Source organism: Chionomys nivalis, chromosome 21, assembly GCF_950005125.1.
Source record: "Chionomys nivalis chromosome 21, mChiNiv1.1, whole genome shotgun sequence".
Taxonomy (NCBI): domain Eukaryota; kingdom Metazoa; phylum Chordata; class Mammalia; order Rodentia; family Cricetidae; genus Chionomys; species Chionomys nivalis.
In genome coordinates, this window is record NC_080106.1 from 4488339 (window position 1) to 4514985 (window position 26647).

The following is a 26647-nucleotide window of genomic DNA, read 5'->3' on the forward strand; positions in this document are numbered from 1 at the left end:
TCGAGAGAGTGTTTCTCTTTGTAACAGACCTAGCCATCCTGGAACTTGCTTTGTAGACCAGGCTGGCCTCAAACTCACACAGAGAGCCTGCCTCTGCCTCCGGAGTGCTCGGATTAAAGGCATGCGCCACCACTGCCTGGGTTATTATTTTTTGAGAAAAGAGTCTCATTATGTAGCCTTAGCTAGCCTGGAACTTGCTATATAGGAGCTATCTAAGCTATACAAGTTGGGGCTCGAGAGATGGCTCAGAGGTTAAGAGCACTGGCTACTCTTCCAGAGGTCCTGAGTTCAATTCCCAGAAACCACATGGTGGCTCATAACAATCTGTAATTCCATCTGGTTCTCTCTTCTGGCATACAGACAGAACACTGTATAAATAAGTAAATAAATTTTAACAAAAGCTATACACGGTATATGAGATCAAGTGCATGCTTAAAATCCCGGTACTTGGGAGGTAAAAGCAGAAGATCAAGAGTTCAAGGTCAACTTCAGCTGTTGTGAGTTTGATTCCAGTTTGTGCTAAGGGAGACGCTGTTTCAAAAAAACCAAACAAAACCCTGAGGCCTGTCAGCTGGCTCAGGGGGTAAAGGCATTTGCTGCCAAGCCTAACAACCTGAACTGGACTCCTGAGAGTCATCGGGTAGGAGGAGAGAACCCGGCAGTTGTCCTGCGACTGCCGGACAAGCACCATGGCACAGAGGCCCCCATTACACAAGCACATATATACATACACAATGATAATAAAATTCAAATAAAACCCTGGGTATGATCCTAGCATTCAAAGACAGAGGCAGGTGGATCTCCGTGAGTTCTAGGCCAGATTAGTCTTCACAGTTGAGTTTCAGGACAGCAAGAGCTACATAGTGAGACCTTGTCTCAAAAAAAACAAAAACAAAAACAAAACAAAAAAAACAAACAAGCCAGGTGGTGGTGGCGCACACCTTTAATCCCAGCACTCGGGAGGCAAGTGGATCTCTGTGAGTTTGAGGCTAGCCTGGTTTACAAGAGCTAGTTCCAGGACAGGCACCAAAGCTACAGAGAAACCTTGTATCAAAAACAAAACAAAACAAACAAAAAAAATTGAAAAATGTACATTATATGTAATCAATATATAATACGTATCTAATCACCCAGATATTGGTGTGGTGTGTAACAATCATTGTCGCAGTGGTCTTAACCTTCCTAACGCTGCAACCCTTTAATACAGCTCATCTGTGGTGACCCCAATCATAGAATTATTTTTGTTGTTACTTATAACTGCAATTTTGCTACTATTATTCTGATATGGCGATATATGATATGACGACCCCTATGAAAGGGTCCGCAGACCCCAATGGGGTCAAGACCCACAGGTGGAGAGCAGCTTCTCTCAGGGCTATAGAAACTAGCACTGAACAGTGCTGTGTAGTATGTCCAAATACCTTAATAATTGGGAGGGAAATCTTACTCAACCTGCAATAGTCCTTGACTGCCCTCAGGAGACAATAGACCACTACCTGCTTCAGCTGCTGCAGTCACCCGAATATTTTGAGGAAACCTGAAGACCAGTTAGGGATTCCTCTCATGAAGATTCATCACCAGCTGACTAGTGGTTATCAGCAGACAAGCGGGCTCAACCCACTTCTCAAAATGCCTCTTCTGGGCGTGGAGGCCCACGCCTGTCACTCTAGGACCCTCAAGGCTGGTGAAGGAGACGAGCTGCAAGTCTGAAGACCAGCCATGGCTGTTTCGCAGAGAAACCCTGTCCCGAAAAACAAAACAAACCAAACCAAACCAGACCAGACCAGCCAAAATCCTGGGGCTGGGGTTGTAGCTCAGGAGGCTGAGTGCTTACCTAGTATTCTTGAAGCCTTGGGCTCCACCCTCAGTGCCACATAACCCAGGCATGGCGCCCCACACCTATATTTTTGCACTTTGGGGGTGGAAGCAGGAAGACATTTATGGTAATTCTTAAGCATATAGCAAATTTGAGGCCAGCCTGGGCTACAAAAGACTATCTGAAAGAGTGGAAAAAAATATTATTTCTTGGGTCCAGCAAAATGGCTCAGTGGGTAAAGACTCTTGCCACCAAGCCTGAAAACCTGAGTTAGATTCTTGAAACTCATGGAATGGAACAAGAGTACCAACTCCTACAAGATGTCCTTTGACCTACACTCTCTCGCTCTATCTCTCTATCTGTCTTATCTATCTCTCTCTCTCTCTCTCTCTCTCTCTCTTTTAAAATTTGTTTTTGGTTTTTCAGTCTTTCTCCATAGATCCTCCTGCCTCTGCCTCCTGACTGCTGGGATTGAAGGCATACACCACCATTCCTGGTAGAATAAATGTTTTCTTAAAGAAAAATTTTAATGACATTTGGGCATAAATCTTTTTTGGCAACTTTAAAATCCTAAGCTGTTAAAGTTTGGTCATGGGTACATTTTCCTGGACATAGAGTCTCATGGAATGATTTATTTTCACTAGAGACAGATTTGGCAGGAAGGAAGTTCACCGTGTGCCTGGCAGATCCCCTTTCATGGACAGCAGGTGCTGCTTCCAGTCACGCCCATGTGTGTGTGCGCGCGTGTCCCAAAACTAGAGTTAGAAAATGGCTCTGATTTCCAGTCCCTTTCCCCAGAACTCAGAGACTGCCTTCCTGTTTATCTTGGTGAGATGCCTGAGTTATACTGGCCCTCTGCATCATATTCAAACACGATGGTCACATGGAGAAGTGGTCCTTAGTCGGCTGAGGAATGCAGGGTGAGGCAGGAGGATCCTGAATTTGAGGCCAGCCTGGGCTACAAAGAGACTCTGCATATGTTCTGCAAACTGTGTCCTCAAGCTGCACCGCCAAATCTCTTTTTCTGTTAATTAGTCTGAGCCGCTGGGTCTCATCAAGTTGTCTAGGCTGATCTTGAACTTGCTCTATAGCCCAGGTACACTCTTTAAGCAAGACTTAGATTTTCAATCCTCCTGCCTCAGTCTTCTATACAGCTGGTATGACAGGCATATATGCCACTATCACTTCCTGGTTTCACTTCCCTTTGGAGCCCACTCTTCATCTTGTGCCTCCCATCAGTTCTCAGGTGCTACTGCTTAACTTACGGGAACATCCCCCCTCCCCCAGAACAAAGGGGGACCACTCAGTCAATCAGCTGTGGTTCATCCTCCCCCAGAACAAAGGGGGACCACTCAGATAGCCAATCAGCTGTGGTTCATCCTCCCCCAGAACAAAGGGGGACCACTCAGATAGCCAATCAGCTGTGGTTCATCCTCCCCCAGAACAAAGGGGGACCACTCAGATAGCCAATCAGCTGTGGTTCATCCTCCCCCAGAACAAAGGGGGACCACTCAGATAGCCAATCAGCTGTGGTTCATCCTTTCATCCTTCCTTGGGTTTCCACCACGGTGCTCTGGATGGGCTGGGCAATGTCATCTGAGGAGCAGAGACTCTCCCATGGTATTCCTCTCGCCTAGGTCGCTTTTTACTTCCCACGGACACCCAACTGCTTGACCCATATAAAAATTAAAATGTTTCTGTATGGAATGCTACCATGGTGATGGAAACCCAGACTCACGTCCATGTATGCTACTCAGGAAGACCTCCCTGAATGAGAGTTAGTGCCTAAGCGATGGAGACCTGTGGGGAAATATTTGAAGTATTTTATATTTGACTTCCTATTAACTGTATGTCCGACTTATGATTCTATATGCTTAATTGCAACAAGAAGTTAACAGACTTTCTTCTGGAACGTTTGCCTTTTGAGATTGCGGGCCTGGAACTTGAAACTCCTATGCCTTTGGCCTCATAGGTATTGTGGCTGGCGCCGCCACACATAAGCCAGGCCCGGCTTATAAGTCAAACCGAGAGTCTGACTCTGACATCTGTAAGTAGAATTAGATAAAAACAGAAGGCTGCATAGAGAGGTAAACAGACGACATCGCAGGAACCCAATAATGGCAACCATCTAAGAAACTGTCAGGGCTGGCGGCTCAGCAGGATAAGATACTTACTGCCACAACTGACAACTTGAGTCTGATCCTAGCAACCTGCATGATGGAATAAGAGAACCTTACTCCTAAAAGTTGTCCTCTGACCTCCAGAAACACATTGTGGATTGTATATGCCCACTTACATATATACACTAAACACATAAACTGTAAAAAAAAAAAAATTACAATTGTAGGATTATGGGGACAACTTTAATAGCTACAAATAAATAAATTAGAAGACTTGTAACAAACACCCCAAGTTTGTTGTTGTCGGCTAAGAATATTCCTGCTCTAATCAACAGTTAAAATGTTACTTACTCTAGCAAAAGGAAGCCTAAGAACTCTCTGATCCTACTTGTATTTACTGACTTTTGGGGAGAAGAAGTTCTTAGGGACCAAACCCAGGCCCTAGGCATGTACAAGGGGCTAGATGAGCCACACACCCAGCCCTCTTTTTTCTTTTAATTTTTTATTGATATTTATTGAGCTCTACATTTTTCTCTGCTCCTCTCCCTGCCTCTCCTCTCCCGCCTTCAATCCTCCCCCCAAGGTCCCCATGCTCCCAATTTACTCTTCTTGTGTTTACATTAATTTATGCATTTCAAAAAATATTTTTTCCTTTGGTCCTGAGGATTGAACCCAGGACTTTATATAATCGACCCAAGCACTCTACCACTCAATTACACCCCCAGTTCGAAACGTTTTTTTTTTATTTTTGCTTTTGAGAATTATCTCATGTAGCCAGCATGGCCCCTGTATAGCCAAGGATAACTCCCGCCTCCATATCCCAAGGGTTTGGCATTACAGGTTTATGCTACCATGCCTAGTTTTACATCTCTCTACCTTTCTAGACATTTCTGAGCTGCTTTGTTTGGGATTTTATTCAAAGGGCAGAGTTAATAAGTACTGTTTCTGTGTTCCCCTGGTATGCACATAGCCCTTCTCCTGGGGATATTTCAAATTCTGGTTTGTTGTTTGAATGGCTACACTCAAATATGTGCCGAGTATCCTATGATAGATGCTTGTGCCTAAGGTAGTCCTGCTGTCTGTTTGGGAGGCAGGGTAACAGTGCCCAACTCTGTAGCCCTGGCTGATGTGAACTCACCATGTAGAGCAGGCTGGTCCTGAACTTGCAGAGTTCTCCTCCCTCTCCATTGCTCTAGTTAGAGGACAGCCTCTTTATTCTTAGTACAAATGACAGATGGAAACAAAAGTCTCTGATTTGCTGTGTATGTATGTATGTAAATATGTATGTGTATGTTTGTTTGTATGTATGTATGTATGTATGTATGTATGTATGTGTGCGTGTTTGAGAAAGGGTCTCTCTGTCCTGGAAATCACTATGTAGACCAGAATGTCCTCAAACTCACAGTGATCCTCCTGCCTCTGAGTGCTGGCATTAAAGGCGTTCGCTACCATGCCAGGCTCTGGGAGTTTTTAAGGTTTCATAAAAACAAACACAAACAAGTGTGTTCATCTCAAATCCCAAGGCTGTGGACAAACAGACAAACAGAATGAAGACACTGAGCCGGCTTAGCTGGTCCATGCTTATCACCTTACCATTGTGGCAGAAGAGGAAGGAGAATCAGTCCTGTTTCAGGACTACCGGGCTGCGTCTCAAAACAACAAAGAAAGACCGTATTAATCCTCACAATACAGATACTATTGCAGATTCTAAAGCGAGATTTTAACATCGTGTACGGAGTCGTCCACGTAATAACGCTCTTGAGAGCTTCAGGCCTGAATGCGGATCTGGAACCGAGCCCTGAGTACCTTACTTAACCCGGGAGGTCTCGAACCGGAACCGGGAGAAATCTCAGAGTTTAAGGACGCCAGAAAACCAAAATCAAACAAAGCAAAACCAGAACCTGGCCGGGGGTTTCAGGAGTTGGTTCCTGAGCGGGCTGCCCGGGGAAGGGGGGGGTGCTTTGTTGTGCCCTCCGTGGCCTCCGGGGAGCGGCAGACCGGGAGCGCGCGGCGGACGGCCCGGAGCGGCCCAGCGGGCTGTCAGAGCTTCCGTTTCCTCCTCCGCGATACCAAGGTGGCCAAGGCTACCGCGCAACAGCCCCGGAGCGCTGCCCGCGGGCCCCGACAGGCAGGTGGAGGCGCGCGCGCGCGTGCGCGCTCAGGCGGCGACGCGCACCTCGGGCGGAGCCGCGAGGCGGAGGGGGAGGGCGGAGGAAGCGGCGCGCCCGCCCGCTAGGCCCGGCCCGCCGCGTGCTCGCGGCCCCCGCCCTCTCCGCCCGCGCGCCGGGTCGCCGGGGCCGTGGTGTACGTGCAGCGCGCGCGGAGCGAGTGGCGCCCGCAGGCCCGCGCCCTGCCCGCCTGCTCCGACGCAGCCGGCTGGGCCCGCCCGCCCAGGGCGCCGTGCGCCGCGCAGGCCGCGCTCTCTCGGGCGCGATGCGGCGCTAGGCAGCCCCGGGCGAGGCAGGCGAGGCCAGGGCGCGCGCGGCCTCCCGCAGCGGGCGGCGGCCCCTGGCGGGCGCCCCGACGGCCCCGCCGCCGCCCCGCGCCCGGCCCGCGGCCCGCCCTGACGCGGCCATGGCCAGTGACAGCGGCGGGCCCGGCGTGCTGAGCGCCAGCGAGCGCGACCGGCAGTACTGCGAGCTGTGCGGGAAGATGGAGAACCTGCTGCGCTGTGGCCGCTGCCGCAACTCCTTCTACTGCTGTAAGGAACACCAGCGCCAGGACTGGAAGAAGCACAAGCTCGTGTGCCACGGCGGCGAGGCCCCCAGCGCGCAGCCCGCGCCGGCGCAGCCCCGCGTCGCGCCCCCGCCCGGTGGGGCCCCCGGAGCCGCGCGCGCCGGCGGGGCGGCCCGGCGTGGGGACCGCGCGGCGGCCTCGCGCACACCGGGCCCCGAGGACTCGGCACAGGCCCGGAGTGGCCCCGGCCCGGCAGAGCCCAACTCCGAGGATCCTCCGGCTAGCAGGTCTCCGGGCCCGGAGCGTGCCAGTCTGTGCCCAGCAGGCGGCGGCCCCGGGGAGGCGCTGAGTCCCAGCGGTGGGCTGCGGCCCAACGGGCAGACCAAACCCCTGCCCGCGTTGAAGCTGGCGCTGGAGTACATCGTGCCGTGCATGAACAAGCACGGCATCTGTGTGGTGGACGACTTCCTGGGCAGGGAGACCGGGCAGCAGATCGGCGACGAGGTGCGCGCCCTACACGACACCGGCAAGTTCACGGACGGGCAGCTGGTCAGCCAGAAGAGTGACTCTTCCAAGGACATCCGGGGGGACCAGATAACCTGGATCGAGGGCAAGGAGCCCGGCTGCGAGACCATCGGCCTGCTCATGAGCAGCATGGACGACCTGATCCGCCACTGCAGCGGGAAGCTGGGCAACTACAGGATAAACGGCCGAACGAAAGTAAGTGGCTGGGGCTGACGCCCGAAGGAGGGTCTGTGAGGACCACCCCTCCGCCCTTGCAGACCTGGGGCGGGCGCTCTGCCTTAGCGTGGTTGCTTTTGTCCCTCTTCGCCCTAGTGCAGACCCCGCTGGAGCCCTGGCCACTCCTGAGGGCCACTGGGATACCGGCTACAGCGGGTCTGGGTGGTGCATCTTGCCCGGGTGCCCAAGCTAGTTGAAAGCCCCGCGGTTTTCAGCGCGCACCCGGCTCTCATTGAGAGCCGGATACCGTGTGTGTTTAGCTGGGAGCCTTGTCAGCCGCCCCCAGAAAGACCCATTTAAAAGCCTGTGGTCGGAAGACTCCCTGTATTCAGGAAAAGCTTGGCGTCCTGCTCCCCCTCCCCTTTGTAGCTTTATCTTGCTGGCTGTCCCTACTGTTTTGAAACCCACTACCAAACCAGGAAAGAGGTGTTTCCGTTCCCAGGGCTCATAGTAGGTAGGTTACGCTCAGAGCACAGGTCCCCTCTATTCGCTTTGTTAATGTGATCCTTCTGTTGCAAAAGAGCTGTTTTTGTGGCTTCCTGGTGTTTTTTTGTTTTTTTTTTTAATTTTCTCTTTTTAACAAAACCCATACGGGATTGGAAGTCGGAGGGCTTCTTTTAATCTTAGGTTTGATGGTATTTGTTTTTTATTTTTATTTTTTTTTAATTTTATTCCTCTTACTGTGGCAGTTCCTTCCGGGCTGCTCCTCCCTCCCTCCTGTGGCAGACAGCGGCTCTCCTCCACTTTTCCTTCCCACATCTGAAGCTTTTCTTTAATTCACTCCCCAGGGCCCACCTGATCCACCCTCGCATGACAGTCAGTTTGAGTTTTGAGAGGTTTTGGAAAGCTCTGACACACAAAGTTTCTACATACAGGCCCTTCCCAGTAGTTAGTTCTTGTGCAGGTTTTGAACTATGTTGACAGCCATATGGGACTGTCAGACCGAGCGTGTAGGGGAGGGGAAAATACAGCGGCTGTAAGGAACAGGCTGGCTACCAGCTTTCCAGGTCAGTACTGGATGGGGCACCTGTCTTGAGAGCGCAAGAAAAAAGTTGCTGAAGATTAAGTTTCATTCAGTCGATAGAGCGCTTGTCCTGCATGCAGAAAACCCCGAGTTTGGTCCCCAGCAACATGTAAGCCGTGCCCATACTTCAGTGATCCCAGTTCTCTGGAGCTGAAGGCAGAAAGATCACAAGTTTGAGGTCAGCCTCTGCTCCATCTCCAAGTTGAGGTCAGCCTGGGGTACTGAGGTCTGTCTCCGAGAGTACAATCAAATAAAGCCGGGAAGGGCATGGAAGTCTGATTAGAACTCAGTCTGGGTTTCTTGTGAGATTTTCATTTATTTTTAAAAAGAAAGGCTGTCCTGGGTCACATCTGAATGTCCCCGTCTCTCCAAGAAAGAGCTACTGTGCGGGGAACAGTCTGGAATAAGTTTGAGTGAGAGGCGCAAGGAAGGTGGTTTCCTCTGTCTGGACCAGCTCCTTAGTTGAGGTAGTAGTAGTGAGCCTCTTCCCTCCTGCTGTCCTTCCTCCTGCTCTTAGGGAAGAGCCAACAGACAGCCTGGCTCTGAGGGCAGTGGCCGTCTTGGGAAGCTCTTTCCTCAGGGATTGAAGTAGCCAAAGGAAACAGTGCTGATTTAAGTCACTTGACTGGAGCAAGGACTCGCCTCATAGCAGGAGGCTGGGTTTGCACTCTGAATTTGAGCTAACTCTTTATTTCAGGGATGCGATTTCAGGGTCTGTGAATGATCTGAAGGACTTCCTTTCATGGAACCTCACGTTTTAAAAATTACATCTATTACTTATTGTGCGTGAGTGTGTGGTGCAGGCTAGAGGACGGCTTTCTTGAATTGATTCTCTTTCTACCAAGTGGGTCCTGGGGATGAAACTTACGATATCAGACTTGGCGCAAGTACTGTACCTGCCGAACCATCACTCCAGCCCACTATTGAACTTATTGGCTGAAAAATTATGGGTAATCATGTTTGAACCTGTAATTTAAGTATTTCTTTTTAAAAGGTACTGCTTTTGAGCACCAGGACACCAATTGCACGCTCCTCCCAAATAGTCTGCAGACTGGGCTCTGCACAGACCCTGTCACAGAGCAGTGCTGGGCAAGAAGAGCATCCCTGACTTAATCTGGGGTAAGGGTCGGCTCATTCGAGGCCAGGGCCCACCACTCTCAAGCCAGACTTGGAACCTGTTTTTCCTGCCGCACTAGATGTAGGGAGACACCAGGTGAGAGTGTTTTTCCTCACTGAGTGTATGGCTGGAACTTCAGTTCTGATAGACATTTCTGTTGTTGATGGTAAGGGTCCAGCTATGTGAACTTTTGACTGTACAGTGTTTGCTTCATATGCTTCAAAGCCGCTGCGTGTTTACCACTGAGTCATGCTCTTAGGGGTGGTCAGAATGAGGCTGTAACGTTTGATTGCTTTCGGGAATATCTTTGTATTTGTGCGGTGAGAGTGGTGTTGAGCTTCCTTCCAGTGTGTGTTTCTCACTTTGGCTTTTGAAGCGGTAGCACCTGTCAGTGCCTCGTCCCCACCTCTAGGTTAGAAGAACGAGGTCACAGATACACTTCTCTCACTGGAAGTTCTGTAAGAAAACCGATTTAAAAAAAAATTATGTGTATGAGTTTTTGCCTGCCTGTATGTTTGTCTATGTGCTGCATACATCTGGTGCCCAATGGAGGCCAGAAGAGGGCGTTGGACCCTTGGGAGTGGAATTACCGACGACTGTTGTCCACTGTGTTGGTGCTGGAAATTGAGCCCGGGTCTTCTAGAAAAGCAGCCAGTGAGCGCTCTTAGTCACCGAGCCATCTCTCCAACTCCCAGATACCAGGCTTTAAGTTAGGTCTTCCACTTAAGCTCCGAGTTCTCTGTCACTTACAGAATCTATATGTATGTCAGGACATGGACATAAAGTTGTGAGACTTGCCAGGTTGACTTCCCCAGTGTTTGCCTCAGACATGCGCATCTGGCCACTGCTTATCCACCCTCTTGAAAAGAGGAACCCCCAAGGGAAGATGAAGTAATCCAGGAGAAAACCAGAAACGTGATTGTTGCCACTGATGTCACCCAGCTCTCCTCTCCTCTCCTCTCTCTGGGATCCTCACCCTTCTCTTGCCCTTAAGCTTCCCTTTAACCTCTTACCCTTTCTCACATCCTTCCTTCCATCAGGAAAGCTCATGGTGACGTCAGCAGCAAGGAACCACAGTCTTCCCCTTGTACAGAGCAATGTGTGAGCACTATCGGGAGCCACAGGCGCTTTCACTGGGGGGTAGAGAGAAGTGGTGGAGAGGAGTGGGACCTGCGGGAGCACCGTACTCACCTGCTGCCGTTTCTCTGGAGGAAAATGGTCCTTGAGATTATTGCGGCGCCAGGTGTCAGGGCACACCAGGTCTTAAATCCTGGCACGTGGAAGGCAGAGACAGGTGGATCTCTGTGAGCTCAAGGCCAGCCAGAGCTACAGAGTGAGACCTCGTCTCAAAAAGGAAAAAAAGGGCTGAGGCAGGAGAATAGTGAGCCTGAGACTAGCCTGGGTTACATAGAGATACCTGTGTCTGAGAAAGCACAAAATGAACCACTAAAAAGTAGAATTGCTAGAATTGAAATGTGTGTAATATTTTAAAATTTAATTCCAAATTTCCCACATTCATTTAAGAACATATATAAAGAAGAGCTGTGGGGGATACAGATCAGGGCTGGTGCACCTGCCTGGCTTGCGGAAGGCAGCCAGTTCCAATCCCGGCACGGCAAGGGGAGAGAGAGGAAGAGTAATAGGATGAGAGGAACAAGCACCTTCTACCGCTCACATTCTTCGGGTGCTGCCGTTAATTAGGCAGCTCCGGGAGGCTTTTAGAGCAGAGAATAGGATGAGGGCGATCCTGCTGCTCTATTGCAGCGACCCCAGAGATAGGCGCAATCCTCTCAGATGATGAAACCCTGCAGTGAGAGGCAAAGGCGGGCCTGCGCTGTGCTGCACTGGGTTCAGACTAAAGCCTCCTGACCTGTGAGAAGTCAGTCTCCTATTTGTAAGCCTAAAAGAACAACCAGTGTCTGTCTCTCCCTGCTTTGGCTTTTTCTTCTCTGGAACAGCCATTCTCAACCTTCCCAGTCTGCGACCCTTTAACACTGTAACCCCCTCCCCCCAGCCATAAGGTTATTTCGTTGCTACTTCATGACCGTAATTTTGCTACTGTTAAGAATCATAAATAATCTGGTATGCAGGATATCTGATGTGGGACCCCAGGTTGAGAACTGCTGTCCTTGGACATAGAAATGGGAGCAGCCTGCCAGTGGTTGATAGCCACATCAGCTGGTCCCTGGGAACTGCATAGGAGATGGTCCTTAAAGAGGTTAGGAGGTCACCGTGGAGTCAGGTATGATGGTGCACATCTTTAAATCCAGCACTTGGGAGGCAGAGGCAGGAGTATTTCTGTGAGTTTGAGACCATCTTGGTCTGTATAGGGAGTTTTAGGCCAGCCAGGACCACAGTGAGACCATGTTTCACAAAATACCTTAGTGCAGCTGAGGAAGGAAGGACAGCATGTGGGTTTCGTGTCCCTGCTGGTTCTGCTGGGACACCATGACTGGCTGTGGTTTTGGGCTAGTTGCTTAGTGTCTGTGAGCCTCAGTTAGTATTGACAGTACTGTCTGCTTCTCGCGCTTGCTTTGAGGAATCTGTAACAATGCGCTTGTACTGGAAAGCAGTAGATGGAACTTTTAGCTATTACTCTTCCCATGTAAAAAAAAAAAAAGCCACCAATTTTCCGATTCTTTTCTTAGTTTATTTGAGACAGAGTCTCTTTGTGGAGCCCTAGCTGACCTGGACCTTGCTGTGTAGACCAGGTTGGCCTCTCGGACTCAGATCTAGCCCTGACCCTTTCTTTAAGAGATTACCACGTTCTCTGTCCCTCCACCTCTTGTAAGCTGGAGAAAAGAGGCTTAGATCCTTTTTTGACCCAACCACCCCCCTGGCATACACACACACACACACACACACACGTAAGCGTGCATGGGTGTACATTCACACACATTCGTGCACATACACATAAGTTCTGGAGAGGTTAAGTGACTTGCTCAGTGAAGGACTGGAGCTGGACAAGCCAGCAGAAGAGGGTTCAGCCCTCTCTTCTGTCACAGTGTCCTGTGGAACTGATTTTGCTCTGTTTTTGCCATTTCTGGGGGGCACTGAACATGTGACTTCATTTTTGCTCCTTCCAAACACTTCAGCTAGTCTGATGCTCTAGCTTGACGTCCTTCTCCACCCTGTCTGTCCTGTCGCTGCTGGAGCTGTGTCTCCTGAAGCAGGCTTCCCACTCCCTTAGCGGACCTGTCTTCCTGCCATCTCTTCCTGTCCTCCACCAGGCTCTTGTTTGTCCATGATTTTGAAGGCTGTGCTTTTTCTGGTGTGTCTTTGAGTTGCTGTTATCATCTTGGTTGTACTACTTAATTTTTCACTTTGGGCCTTTCATTCTAACAGATTCTTAGATACTTTTCTTGTTCAGGGAATGAACTTCCTTAGGATGCCCAGAAAGCACTCTACACTGAGACAGGAGCGAAGACTAGCCTCAGACTTGCTCAGCGGCCCAGACTGGCCTTGAACTTCCAGTTCTGCTTCCTGGGATGCTAGGCATTTACCACCACACATGTTCTCCTAACTGCTTTGTCCTAGCTTGTCCCCATCTTCTGTTCATTCCATACTTGGAACCACCTGTGGGTGCACAGATGATGCTTGGATCATTTATAGTGCTGTCTTCACAGCTTGTCTTTGGCTCTGCATCCGGCCATCCAATTCTCCTTGCAAGGTAAGCCCACCAAAGATCACCACACAGACACCCTTAAGGCCAAAAGGCAAGTCTTTATTGCCAGCTAGCAGCTGTACAAGGAATTCTCCCAAATCACGCAGCTCTGGGCCTTACAGTTCTTTCTGTTTCACACACAGAAAACCACATCCTGGTTGTCAGCTTCAGTTTAGCAAGGAGTGGAACTTCAGAAGCCAAAGTGCAGGGTCAGTACGTTTAGAGCTTTGTCCTCATTGTGGCAGGTGTTGGGGTCTGTGTGCTGGGTCTTAAGGTCAGAACGGTGCCCCTGACATGACAGCAGTCTTGCTAAGGTCTGGGGGCCTGTTGCGTTCTAAAAGGAAACAAAACACTTGGCAGAGGCCTCACCAGAGTCTCCCTACCAGTTTATTTCATTTCACATTTCCTGACTGAAACTTGGCCTCGCCGGTTCTCACAGCTGAGGGATGTCCTGGGTGCTGCATGAGTGCCTGCGTGAGAAGGACTGACACCCGGCCCACACCTGACTCTGGCAAGTTCTGCTCTTCACCGACTGTGGGGAAGGCTTGGTTCCTGGCCACAGAGAAGCTTCCAAGAGCCTAAAGCCCCCATCTTCTTAACTAATCATGGGGGTACTTCCTCCCGTGCACCCTGTTTTGTTGCTAATATAATTGAGTTATGCTTTGCCAGTTAATGCTAGCTCACCTGTGGGTGTGTGCCTATGGTGTTACGTCATTCATGGTCCTCAGTTTATCTCTATTTAGTCTCTTTCTGGATAGAGATGGGGCCTTGAGCAGCAGCTCCTCCGGCCTCAGCCCCCCAAGTGCTGGGGGTTCTGGGTCAGTACTGCCATTACTCTTCCTCCTTCTTCCTCTGGTCTGTACTCTTGCTCAGGGTGACCGCAGACTTTAGCAAGCACAGGTTCTGGGGTTTGGTGGTTTCAAACTCTTACTGTCCGTGCTTGCTCAGGGTTTTAGCCATATTCTGTACCATGGAAAGTGTCACCTTCCTGCTATGTACTTCAGGGGCACTACAGTACCTCAGAAGTGGGTGTGACCTGGACAGTGCCGTGCCAGCACCCGGACTCTTCAGACACACCTGCAGCAGCAGCCATGGCTTCATCTGGAGGATCTGCAGACTCCCAGATCAGTGTCCCACACTGACAGCTGACTGACTGTGCAGGGAAGAGAGAACCCCACCTGCATTTTCGGAAAGCTTGGCAAAGTCAGTGTGATTCATACTGATCGCCCCTGTGTTAGAGGGCTGAGGACTGGCGGGGCAGGGCAGGACCTAGGGTGGATGGAGGAACAGGTTTAAAGGATTCTGTGTATGACCTCTGTGTTTACATAGCGTCTGCCTACACACAGAGTGATAGATACTCTGTCTGCCTGTGTGGACCCCAGCTGTTGGAGGGAAAGCTCTGACCTGGAGTTGGGTGGACGTACAGGAGCAGAACGCTGGCCATCCGGCCGTCCATAGACGAGGAGAGGTTTGTCCAGAGGAGCATTTCAGAGGCAGGACCTCCCTTCCCTCTGTCAGTCACGATGATTTTACTTGTTTTAAAAGAGTCTCATGGTTGGTGTGGCTTACTTGGCAGAGTGCTTGCCCAGCATGCAGAGCCAGGGGTTCCATCCCCACGTAAACTGAGTGTGTTGGCTTGTGTCAGTTGGCCCAGCACTTGGGAGGAGCTCAAGGCCACACTGAGTTCAAGGCCAGCCTAGGCTGCTGACCCACCTCTCTACCACTTTCATTTTCCTGTTCAAACCTAGCTTCACGCCTGCCCTGGAGAATTCCGAAGGCCTCACCCTTTCCCGTGTCTTTCCCTTCTGGTTGCTTCTGACTCCTGCTGCCTTTCAAAAAGAGCATTTCATTGCCTGTCACATGCTTTCTCTGCGGCCTCCTTTGTCCCTTTCCTCTGGGCTTCCCCAGCTCTTCCATGCGGAGGTGGTGCAGTGTCCTGCAGCTTGCTTCTTGCCCTGCTGTGGCCCTGACCGCTTCTGTCGCTGCTGACACCCTCACAGCAGGAAGCCACGGGGTGGGGGCACAGCACCTTGTCTTATCAAGTGAGTGTTCCCATCTGCTTGTGTCACAGACTCAGAGAATGTTAGGTCTGAACTTCTTCCTGGGCGCCCTAATTGAGATTGTAATCATTTTATATCCCCCATATAGTATTGTACTGTTGTTTTGCGTTTTGTTTTATGATTTCTTTGCCATGCACAACCCGGCACAGAGGTTAAACTGCTTGCTCTGCAGGTAAAGAGACAGGCATTCCCACCTGACCCTATGTACTTTTTATGTGATGTGGTAGTCTGCCTGTAATCCCAGCTTCAGAAGGCACAGGGGGATCGAATGCGGGCTGGCTAGAGAGACTAGCTGTTTAGGTGAATCTGGGTTTAGCTGAGAGATACCGCACTCAAGGATAGGTGGGAGGACGATAAGGAAGACTCCTGACACCTGCCTTAGACCTGTGCATGCACACCTGTGCCTATGCACACCTGAATACAAATATAGACACGCACAGATAATGAAAATGGCTGCCAATGCTTATAAAAACCTTACATAAAGCTTTGGGTGCATTTGCATGTGTCTGATCTTTGATATCAGGACACAGTGTTGTCATCCACAGTTCATGCCTGAGAACTGCACAATTGGGTGCACCCTCCTGGGGGCGGGGCAGACCTCTCGTTGAGTTTGAAGTAAGTTTGTCACCAGTGTCGGGTTGCATGCAAGGCTATCCTGAGACGTGTGACCATGGACCCCAGGTTGGACATACTCAGAGGATGTAGTTTCGTTCCTTGAACTGATTGTTACAGATTGCAAAAACAATGCCATCTCATCATGGCTCCTCACTCCCCAGCACAACCAGTGAATCCCGTCTCTGATGGGCCTCCATCCTGATCTTGCCCCAGCCATTTAGACTGTACACCTCTAGTGTCTGGACTAAGTCTCCTCCACACATGTGTGCTTCCCCCATCCCAAACCAATTCACATCTCCACTAATCTTTTGGAAAAACCACAAAAAACAACCGCTCTACTCAGGGCTGGAGAGATGATGGCTCAGTGGGTCAGAGTGCAGACATGAAGACCTGAGTTTGACTCCTGAGCACCTCTGTAAAAAGCTGAGTGTGGCCACATACACCTGTAACCCTACTGCTATGGGGGCAGAGATGGAAGAATTACTCGGGTTACTGCCAGGAGACCCCTCTTCGAGGTAGTAAGATGGAGGGTGATCCAGCAGGGTACCTGACACTTCCTTTAGCCTTTGCATGTGCATACTCAGCCATGCGCACACTCGATTGCATGCACATACCACACACACACTGTCCTTCATGTCCACTGTGCTAGTGCACACCTAGAATCATAGCACGTGGGAGGTGGAGACTTCTGGAAGGGTCAGGGTCATCCTCATTGCATAGGGAGTTCAGGGTCAGTCTGAGACCTCACAGGCTTAGTGCAGAGCACCTGTGATGTCACCCTGGCCTGGGCAGAACCCACCAAGCCTGTGTTTTCAGTGTGTGACACGTGCTAGCACTTAGTGACTGACCTTGGCTATCCCTGCCTGTTCCTCTCCTCCCTGCACCACCTGCCGAATTTGTCTCAATCCATAGGAGCCGTTTCCCCCTCGGGTCTGTGAGTCTTCTTTCCTGTTGTAGTCAGCCCCCCTCTCTGCTTACTATGTTGTTCCTGACCCCTAATTTTCCAGATAAAAATAGCCCAGGCCAGCCTGGCCTTAAACTATTTTTAACTCCCAAGTACTGGGAGAAAGGTCTGCTTTGAAGATGAAATGAAGTTCTGTGCCAGTCCCTATGATAGGAGCCAGGCAGGGTTCTGATGACCTGTCCCCTGCATAGGGGTGGCCTATGTGCCTGCCGCCTCACCCCACCCACCAGTGCCTGAGCATCTGCAGGAAATGCCCATGTCCCCAAGTTAGCAGTTTGTAAGGTGTGGTGTTGAAAGTGACCTCTTGGACATAGGCCTTCAAGGTGACTCACAAGAGAAGGCCCTGTGGCCAGCATGTGGTCAGAGTTAGCATCCCCTTCAGCTGATGCATGGAATATTCTAGAGCACAACTCTAAACTCCAGGCATCACTGTGGTGTTGGTATGCATTTAGAGCTGTCACAGACTTCACCTCAGCCATGTTCAAGGCCAGTTGAAGCGTTTAACACGGGGCTGGAGAGACACTTAGGAGTTAGGAGTTTTGATGTTTCTTCAAAGGATCTGCTGTGATTCAGTCTGCAGCTCCAGCTCCAGGGCATCCGGCATCTCTCTGTCCTCATAAAAGGGTTTATTTAATAAAAGAGGGCATGTCCTTAACCCAGGCATGAAGTGACTCTCTCAGGGTCAGGAAGCCTTGTGGTTCTGGGCATGTGTTCTTGATTCCGATATTAAATTGGCTCCAGAAGCAGCTGATGGAGCTTTGTATAACAGGCAGGTGTGGCAGAGACCCAGTTGACCATTTACTTCAGTATGACTTTGATAAACATTCAAACTTTTTTACCCTTATATTTCACCCATCATGGCTGGGGAGATGATCCCAGTGGTCAACTGTTGCTCTTGCAGAGGGTCTGTGTCCAGTTCCCAGCACCCACATGGCAACCCACACTGCCTGGGACTCCAGGTTCGGAGGATCTGCCACCCTCTTCTGGCACCATGAGACAAGGCATACATATGGTGCACATATATGTATATGCCCGCAAAACACTCAAACATAATCACTAAATAAATAATACTTTTAAAAAAGTTCCACATCTTAATTGTGCTTAATTTTGGCTTGTAGACTACATGCATCTCTGAGTACAGAGTTGGTGAGGCAGGTGGTCCCAGTGCTAGTGCCTACCACAGGTCATTTATATGCCAGGAGCAATGGCACCTGGGCAGGGTCTCACTGTGCAACTTGCACTAGTTTTGAACTCACGTCCACCTTCGTGCCTCTGGCCCTTGAGTGCTGGCATTACTGATATGGACTGCCATGCCCAGTGTAAACTTGAGTAAAGGTATGTCTGGAGACCCTGCTGATGACCAAATGCTCTCCTCAAATCCTGTGTGAAGGTTGGCTACGGCAGCTCTATAGGCTGGCTCCTAACTTTGAGTGTGGACCCTCTAGGTGTCTGATGAAAATTGTAAGCCTCTTCTCTAAGTGATTGTGTATAGTTCACAGCTCGTGTTGACCCCGTGTTAAGTGCCTGTTATAGGGGCTGGAGAGATGGCTCAATGGGTCAAGGCACTTACCACCAAGCCTAAGGACTGGAGTCTGATCCCCAGGCCCCACATGGTGGACGGACAGGTTGTCTTCTGACGTCCACATACATGCCACGGTGTGTGGTCTGCATTACACACAGACACAAAATAAATGTAATTTTTTTTTAAGTTCCTGTTATAAGGGTATCCCAAGAGACAGAGTCCCTAGACTGCCCAGGCTGGCCTGGGACCTGTAGCTCTCTCTTCTTAGCTCCCAAGTATCTGGGATTACAGACATGCCCACTCATGCTTATGGAGCTGCTTTTCTGGGTGTCTTTCGCACTCTGTGTTGTGGTTTCCCCACGAGGGCAGGCATGTGAATTAAGAGAGACTCAGCTATGCATGTATATAGGCTTCAGAAATTGTTGGTTTTGTACAGTCTCCTCACAGAAGCAAAGCCCTCTGTGTGCCCGTACAGAAGCTGTGACTTGGGGGGGGGGGGTCTGACCAGGACATACCTTTGCATATGCATCAGTGGGTCAGTCCTTGCTTTGGAATCCAGATACACAGTTTTACCACAAAGGATGCCATTACTTCATTACTAGGAATGGGTACTGGATGGCCGTTTCTCCTTTTCCTCTGCCTGTTTGCTCTTCTCTCTCCTCATGGCAAATGTGCAAGCATGTTTTACTTTTGATTCTGCCTGTAACTGACATCTCAGGACAATTCGTCTGAATTTTTTTTTTTTTTTTTTTTTTTTTTTGGTTTTTCAAGACAGGGTTCCTTTGTAGCTTTGGAGCCTGTCCTGGAACTAGCTCTTGTAGACCAGGCTGGCCTCGAACTCACAGAGATCCGCCTGCCTCTGCCTCCCGAGTGCTGGGATTAAAGGCGTGCGCCACTACCGCCCGGCTTCGTCTGAATTTTTAAAAGTAAGTGTGCCTGGGCTGAGTTACCCTTACTAACAGAAACAAAACCTGGGTTCATGTCATTTTGTTCTGTTAAAGGCAGTTCCTGTGATTGCTGGCTCCCAAGCATCCCTTGATGTTTTGATGGAAAGGTCTTTATAACATGTAAGGATGCTGGTTTCCAGAGACTGTGTTTCAGTGTTGCACAGTGTGGAAGGTGTTCGGCCCTGCAAATGTTTCTTTGTGTTGGAATTGTCTGGGAAAGGGAAGGTGACTGCTGACAGAAGCCAGTGATGGGCCGAGGCCCTGGTGGGTCCCGTTTAATCCTCCGGCTCTCCGCGTGGAGCAGGTCCCCCGGCTACTGGCCCAGGAGCTCCATTAATGAATTGGGAGCAATATGAACCTAACAAAGGGTAAAGGAACCGCTGTTCTTAAGGAGCTCTGAGAGAGGTGCCTAGGTCTTCAGTGTGATTTTTCTCAAGTTGTGGCTCCTAGTCCTGGGTGGCAGTGGCTTGCTAGCTATAGAGCAGTTTCATCTGTCCACGTTAAAGACAGGGTCTTCACCGGGCTTCAATTAGGCTAGTCTGGCTGGCCAGTGAGCCCAAGAGTCCACCTGTGCAAGCACAGCCGTCTTTTTATGCGGGTGTTGGGGAATGAACTTAGATCCTCATGCCTACATGGCAGTCACTTTACCAACTGGGCTACTTCAGGATTCTTGGTTGGCTTTTACTTGGACATAAAGCCTTCTATTTAACTAAAGTCTATCTGTTGTTGCTTGGGCAATTGGCACATGGCCTGGGCCTGGTGAGAGGAAAGCTGATCTGGTTAAGGGCACCGTGTACTCATCACATAGCCTGTTACGTCACGGTTGCTGACTGAGTCGGGGATCCAGCACATATCTTACTGACAGTGGCGGATTTCAGTGACTAGGACTGCATGTGAACACTGACTGTTACGGGTGTGACATTTGAAAGCTAGAGTGTGGGGGGTTCAGAATTCACCCAGATGAGCTGCTCTGGTCTGTGATAAATACATAGGCTTGACTGCTTTGTAATTTGTCAGTGACAGCATTTTTCACCAAGGATTTATCTTTATTTTATGAATGTTTGCCTGTATGTATGTTTGTGCACCATGTACATGCCTAGTGCCCTTGATGTCCAGAGAGGGCGTCAGATCCCCTGGAGCTTGAGTTACAGCTTGAGCCACCTTGTAGGTGCAGGGAACTGAAATCAGGTGCTCTTAACCACTGAGTCATCTCTCCGGCCTTTAAGATAGTTTAAATTGTGGAGACTACAGCTTCCTTAAATTTGGCTTTTGTTTGTTGCTGAGGATCAATCCCAGGATCTTCACCTGCTCGGGCGTGGCACTGTGAGTCACCCCAGCCTGAGGACCACAAATTAATGAAGGTGCTTAGGGGTAACTGCCACGTTCCCCTCCCCCATATGACTTCTCTGTCCTAGTCATACCTGCCACTGGCTTCTCATCAGACTGGACTGACATCCTCACAGGAATTCTCATCAGACTGTGGACTGACATCCTCACTGGAATTCTCATCAGACTGTGGACTGACATCCTCACGGGAATTCTCATAGTAAAACATGTATTTTGAAAAACCTGTGTTACTTTTGACTTAAGAAATTGCTTGTGGGTTCAAGTTTTTGTTTGATTTGTTTTTCTTTTAAGATTTATTCTTTTTAATTGTGTGTACATGTGTGTAAATTGCTGGCATACAGAGATGAGATCTCCCTCACTCTCAACCCTGCCTAGTTTTCTGTTGTTTTGTTGTTGTGCTTTGCACAGGGGACAGAAGTCTCCTGTAGCTCAGGCTGGTCTGGGCTCACTACACAGCCCTGCCTGGCCTTGAACTTGGGACGATTCTCTTGTTTATCCTCCTGAGTTCTTCAGTGGAAACAGCAGGCCTGTACACTGTTGATTACTTGTGCATTGGAATCATAGTTTTCCCATTGACACCCGATAAAACTGTTATCCATTCTCGAAACCTCTTTAGTTGAAGTTCGGCTGTGTGTCCATCTATGTCCTTTTCTTGTAGAAATAGATGCTATTAGGTATATATGTAAGAGTAATTGTATGATTTAATATGGCCTGAGTCTGAGTCTCTGTCCTCAGAGCTGTTGCTTCTTCAGAGTTTGGGTATTGCAGGTGTGTATTTCAGTTGTAGAAATCTTGCACATCCTGGGGCAAGGTTACTGCTTTGTGACTTTGTAAGACTTATTATTATTGTAAATTTATTACCATGCTCTAAACTAAAAGAAAGGAACAGTGGGCAGATGGCCATTTGTGACAGAAGGAGCCTTTAGTGTTTATTTCTCAGTCCTTGTTAGAACAGATAGATCTCAGCCTGTCACCTGGCCTGGGTGACACTGTGCTCACTCCTTGTAACAGTGGGACACTGAGTACCATGTGTCCAGCTGTGACCCAGGTCTCAGCAAACACAGAGGATTGAGGCCATGCAGAGCATCAGTGATGGAACCTGACAATTCTAGGAATTCTTCAATAACTATGAGTCAAAGAAGACATTTCCAGATTGGTGGAACTGGAAGAGGAGCTCAGAAGTAGATGCACAGCTACAGGAGAGAGAGAGAGAGAGAGAGAGAGAGAGAGAGAGAGAGAGAGAGAGAGAGAGAGAGAGAGTCTGTCTGTCTGTCTGTTGTGGGAGCTGTGGGCTGCGTTCCTGCCACCCAGCTCCCGGCTGCCTGGCTAGCTTATGCCCCAAAATAACAACACACAAACTGTATTCTTTTAAACACTGTCTAGCCCATTTCTATTAATGTGTGTAGCACCTTGAGGTGCTCTTACCGGGAAGATTCTAGCCTACGTCCATCCTGGGTCGGAGCTTCATCGCGTCTGGCTCTGAGAGGAGCTGCCCTGCATCTGAGCTCACTTCCTCTTCCTCCCAGCATTCTGTTTTGTTTACTCCATCCACCTATGGTTCTAACCTATGAGGCCAAGCAGTTTTTTTATTAATTAACCAATGACCTTCCCACATCATCTGTCTGTCTGTCTGTCTGTCTGTGTGCCCATGAATGTTCAGACAGAGGTCTCATGAAAGCTCAGGCAGGCCTCTGACTTACCATGTAGCCCAGCATGGCCCAAATTTGTGGTAATTCTCCTGCCTCAGCCACCAAAGTGCTGGTATGATTGATATGAACCACTGTGCTTGGTCCAATTGAGTTTTTTCTATTTAAATTTATGTGTGTGTGTGTGTGTGTGTGTGTGTTTTGCTCACATGTATGTATGCACTACATACATGTCTGGTGTCCTCAGAGGTCAGGAGAAGGCATTGGATCCACTGGAACTGGAGTTAGTAACAGTTGTGAGCTGCCATATAGGTGCGAGGAATTGAATTCAGATCTTCTACAAGAACAATAAATGCTTTTAACCACTGAGCCATCTCTCCAGTTCAGATTATTACAGAGCCCACCACAGCAGAATAAGGAAGACACGAGAGTTGTCTCTGATGTCACACACATCCCATGTGACATCTAAATAATAGAAATGAATATTTTTAAAAGATACCAGTCTAGAAAGGTATGGAAGAGATGGCTCAGAAATTCTTGCAGAGGACTTGGGCTTGGTTCCTAGCACCTACATGGTGTTTAAAACAGCTGAAATTCAGTTCTGGTGACCTCTTCTGACCTCAGCGTGAGGCACACACACACTGCACATCCATATGTGCAGGCAAAGTACTCTTAAACATAAAATGAATTCTTTAAAGATCTCATTAAGAACGTGAAAAGACAAATTAGGGAGAAAATATTCACACAATTTGAGGGATTTGCATGTGAGAGTTGTATGAGTTTCTTCTGACTGAGAGATTAGGTACATGGGCCGGAGCGATGGCTGAGTGGATGAGCGGTCCTCTACAGGGAGTCCATTCCCTTCCTAGCTCTTGTCCAGTGGCTCACAGTGACCTGCAACTCCAGCTGTGTGGGATTTAATCTCCTTTTCTGGCCTCCATGGGCAACTGCACTCAAGTGCACAAACCCACACAGACACATTAAGTAGGAAATCAAACAAAATCTCCAAAACAAAACAAGAAAACCCCTAAAAACCCAGACATAAGAGAACCCAACAGAGGTGTTTCTCAGAAGGGAGTAAGCACCAGTGGCTGGCATGAACAAAGCCCAGAGTGAGTTCAGTCCCTAGGACCATAAACCGGGCGTCACCTGCAATTTGTTACACACTTTGGAGGCAGGAGGACCAGGAATTTAGGGCGATGGGCATCCATAAGCTCCTGCCTCTCATCTGACTCATTGTTAGGGAAGAAGAAACCTCAGCATCCCTCTAGCCTGTGTTTGTCCTCTTTATGTCTGTAAACTCCTCTACTTGGTTATTCTCCTTTCCCTTCCTTAGTCTGATGCTTCACTTATAGAGAGGCCAGCACGCAAGCACCGGAATGAGGGGCCCAGCATAGCAAGGACGAGGAGCCACCTACTCCATAGTAGGGTGCCACAAGTATGTATTGGTTATAGGAATGCAAAATGGCATAGACACTTTGGAAAAATAGGTTTACCGTGGCTCAGAAAGTTAATATAAACTCATGGTGTGACCCAGGAATTCCACTGCTGAGTAGCTACTAAGAGAAGGGGAAAATGTACCCACGCAAACCCAGGAGCATTTCATTCATTACGCCCCAAATCGGAGCCAATAGATAAGTAGCATGACGTGCAGTGGGATGCCACTGTCAGTAAAAGGATTCCTTGTTGTCCTCAATAAAGCAGGGTGACACTCCCAAGCCAGCTAATAATAGAGGCCACACTGTTAAGGTCCTGCTGCGGGGTATGGGTTATTCTGCTGAGACCGGGTGCTGTCAGGGTAGCTCAGTTGTAGACGTGGTTAGGTTATTTCTAACTTTCGGTGCAATAAATCATTTGTAGGTTTTAGTTAGGAAACCACTCTACAAGTAGAATCGCTGCATTGGTGTACAGTTCTGTATGCACGCTGCTGACATTCATGGAGGGTTTGTAGTTCCAGGCATTAGTCAGTGTTCTCTCTACCTAGGTTATCGTTGTTTTCCATTTTATAGTTGAGGAAGCAGACGTGGAATAATTTAAAACAAAACAAAACAAAAACCAACTTGTTGGATATTTCAAGCCAAAAAGCCACACACCAGAATCAGTTTGAGTGTGAAGCTGCTATAATCCCAAAGCTCAGGCTGAGGCAGGAGGATCACATCAAGTTCAAGGTCAATCCCAGCTAATAAGTTAAAAAACAAAAACAAGAAAAAAATTGAGATAAGTTTGATAGGTTGAGTGATCAAAACAAGCTTTTCTCGTGTGTGTGTGTGTGTGTGTGTGTGTAGTCTGTCTGTCTGTCCGTCCACAGGTCAGAGCTCAACATGAGATGTCTTCTCTCCGTGCTTGCCCTCCACTTCTGAGACAGGGCCTCTCATTGGCCTGGAGCTCACTGATTCAGCGGGAGTCCTCACTGGAGTTCGCGGTCCTGTCTCTGCCCCTCCAGTGCTAGGGTTCCAGGCCGAGAGCCAGGCTTTCACATGGGTACTGGGGAGCCAAATTCAGATCCTGTATTTACCTTTGTGCAGTGAGCACTCTATCAACTGAGCCATATCCCTAGCCCCTCTTTTCTTCACTGACATCATTTTAGCAAGGTCCTATCAAAATGTTATTTAAGCAGGGACTGGTGCATTCTCAAGGAGAACAGCAGCCATTGGCTGAGAGAGTGTGTGGATGTGATTGTTTGAACAGACCACCCCCTCCTGTCACAGGCCAGTTCAGATAGAGCAGGCAGCACAGCCTCTGCAGCTGTGAAAACATCTCATAAACTCCGGGCTGTCAAGAGCCCAGTGCGCCCAGGGCCAAAGCGCACAGCACCCTAATACTTGAGTCTGAGAAAACTGAGGCTGAGGCTGGCAAGGTGACTCAGCAGGTAAAGGCCCTTGTCACATAAGCCTGACGACCAACTTCCATCCCCAGGACCCATCGGAGGTGGGGAGAAAGAATGGAGACTCCTAAAAGTTGACCCCAAAGTCCACACATGTGCTGCTCACTTGCCCTCGCCACCCCCTCTTTCCCTCCCTTCTAACCTCAATAAAATAAAACAAAAGCAAAACCTTGGGGTTTGTCATCTTCTCAGTCGAAAGGAGTTGTACAGATGTGTGGTTCCTACCTCAGGTACCCAGAATGCTTGTTATCTCTTCTGAACGCCTCTCCAAACCACTGGGTCAGTGTTCTTCAGCACACCGACCCCGTTTTAATACTTCCCCTTTCCCTGGGGTGTCTGCAGTATGGAGCACTGTCTGCCTTTACTTCCCTGTTCCTCGACCTTCTGGTGTGAACCTTCAAGTGCTGTTTGGAGACAAATCTTGTGAAACCTGCTTTTGAAAGTCAAGGCTGCTCTGAGTGGGTCTGCCTTCTTGTCCTGTCCTCCCCCTCCTTAGCCACTGTGTAGCTCTTGACCCTGGAGGAGGATCTGTGTGTTGTTTTAGACTGAGGAATTCGGGAGTCTGAGAATATGAAATTTGGCATCAGGCAGCTAGGATTCAGAACCCTGGCCTGCTGCTGGCTCACTGTATGACGCCAGTGGGTCACCTGCCTCCGTTTCCCACTAGAGATGCAATGGCCACCACCATCAGGAGACAGAGGAGCTCACCAGGGGAAAGTACTTCACCCTCAGAGCCCTCATCTTTTCTTCTGTTTGTTCACAGGTTCCAGGCAGCCCTGGCCTTCTGTAATCTCTGACTGTTCTTTCTCCGCTTGTTCCTTTTCTTAACAGTTGCAAGTACATACCAGTGCACTGCCAGCATGGCTGTCTTATGTGTCATGTAGTGATGTCTCTTGAAGACTTGGGGAGCTGGAGAGATGTCAGTGGCCAAGAAATAAAAGATAAATAAAATAAGGAATAATCAAGGCATAAAACAGCTATAACCAGAAAGGCTGGGATTCCTGGAGAAAGACGACATGGGTTTGAGCTCTAGACACACCTACTTGCTCTCTGACATTGGGTTTGCTTCCAGTTTCCAGTCTGCAAAGCCCAGAGAGGTTTCTTTTATTGCAAAATTATGGAGATGATCAGAGATGACGGGGTCTGGTTCAGGGTGGCTTCAACTAATCATGACATGGATACAATCAAATCACTCATCAATGGTGATGGTTAGCAGTGATTATCAACTTGGCAGGATCCAGAATCACCTAAGAGACAAACATCTGGATGTGTCTGTGAGGGAATTCTCCTTGGGGTTAATGGAGGCAGGAAGGTGAATACTGATTTTGTGTGGCACCATCCCATGGGCTGGTGGAAGAATCAAAAGGAGGAAGTGAGCTGAGCAGCCACCTTCTTCTCCCTCTGCTTCCTCACTGTGGACACGATGTCACCACTGCCTTCCCTATATGGTCCTGTGCCTTCAGACTGCAAACCCACTTAAGCCTATCTTCCTTGAAGTTGATTT

The 26647-nt window shown here is 49.2% G+C and overlaps 2 protein-coding genes across 2 annotated transcripts in view; one reads left to right on the top strand and one right to left on the bottom strand.

The window, feature by feature from the left end:
- Positions 1-26647, bottom strand: part of Sprtn (SprT-like N-terminal domain) — a 164535-nt gene that overhangs the window by 109263 nt on the left and 28625 nt on the right. The gene's annotated exons all lie outside the window — the stretch shown is intronic.
- Egln1 (egl-9 family hypoxia inducible factor 1) overlaps positions 6187-26647 on the top strand; it is a 36461-nt gene continuing 16000 nt past the window's right edge. Inside the window, exon 1 of the mRNA XM_057753354.1 lies at positions 6187-7332. Within this exon, the coding sequence (XP_057609337.1) occupies positions 6511-7332 (822 nt within the window). The 5' untranslated portion in view covers positions 6187-6510. The remainder of the gene's footprint in view (positions 7333-26647) is intronic.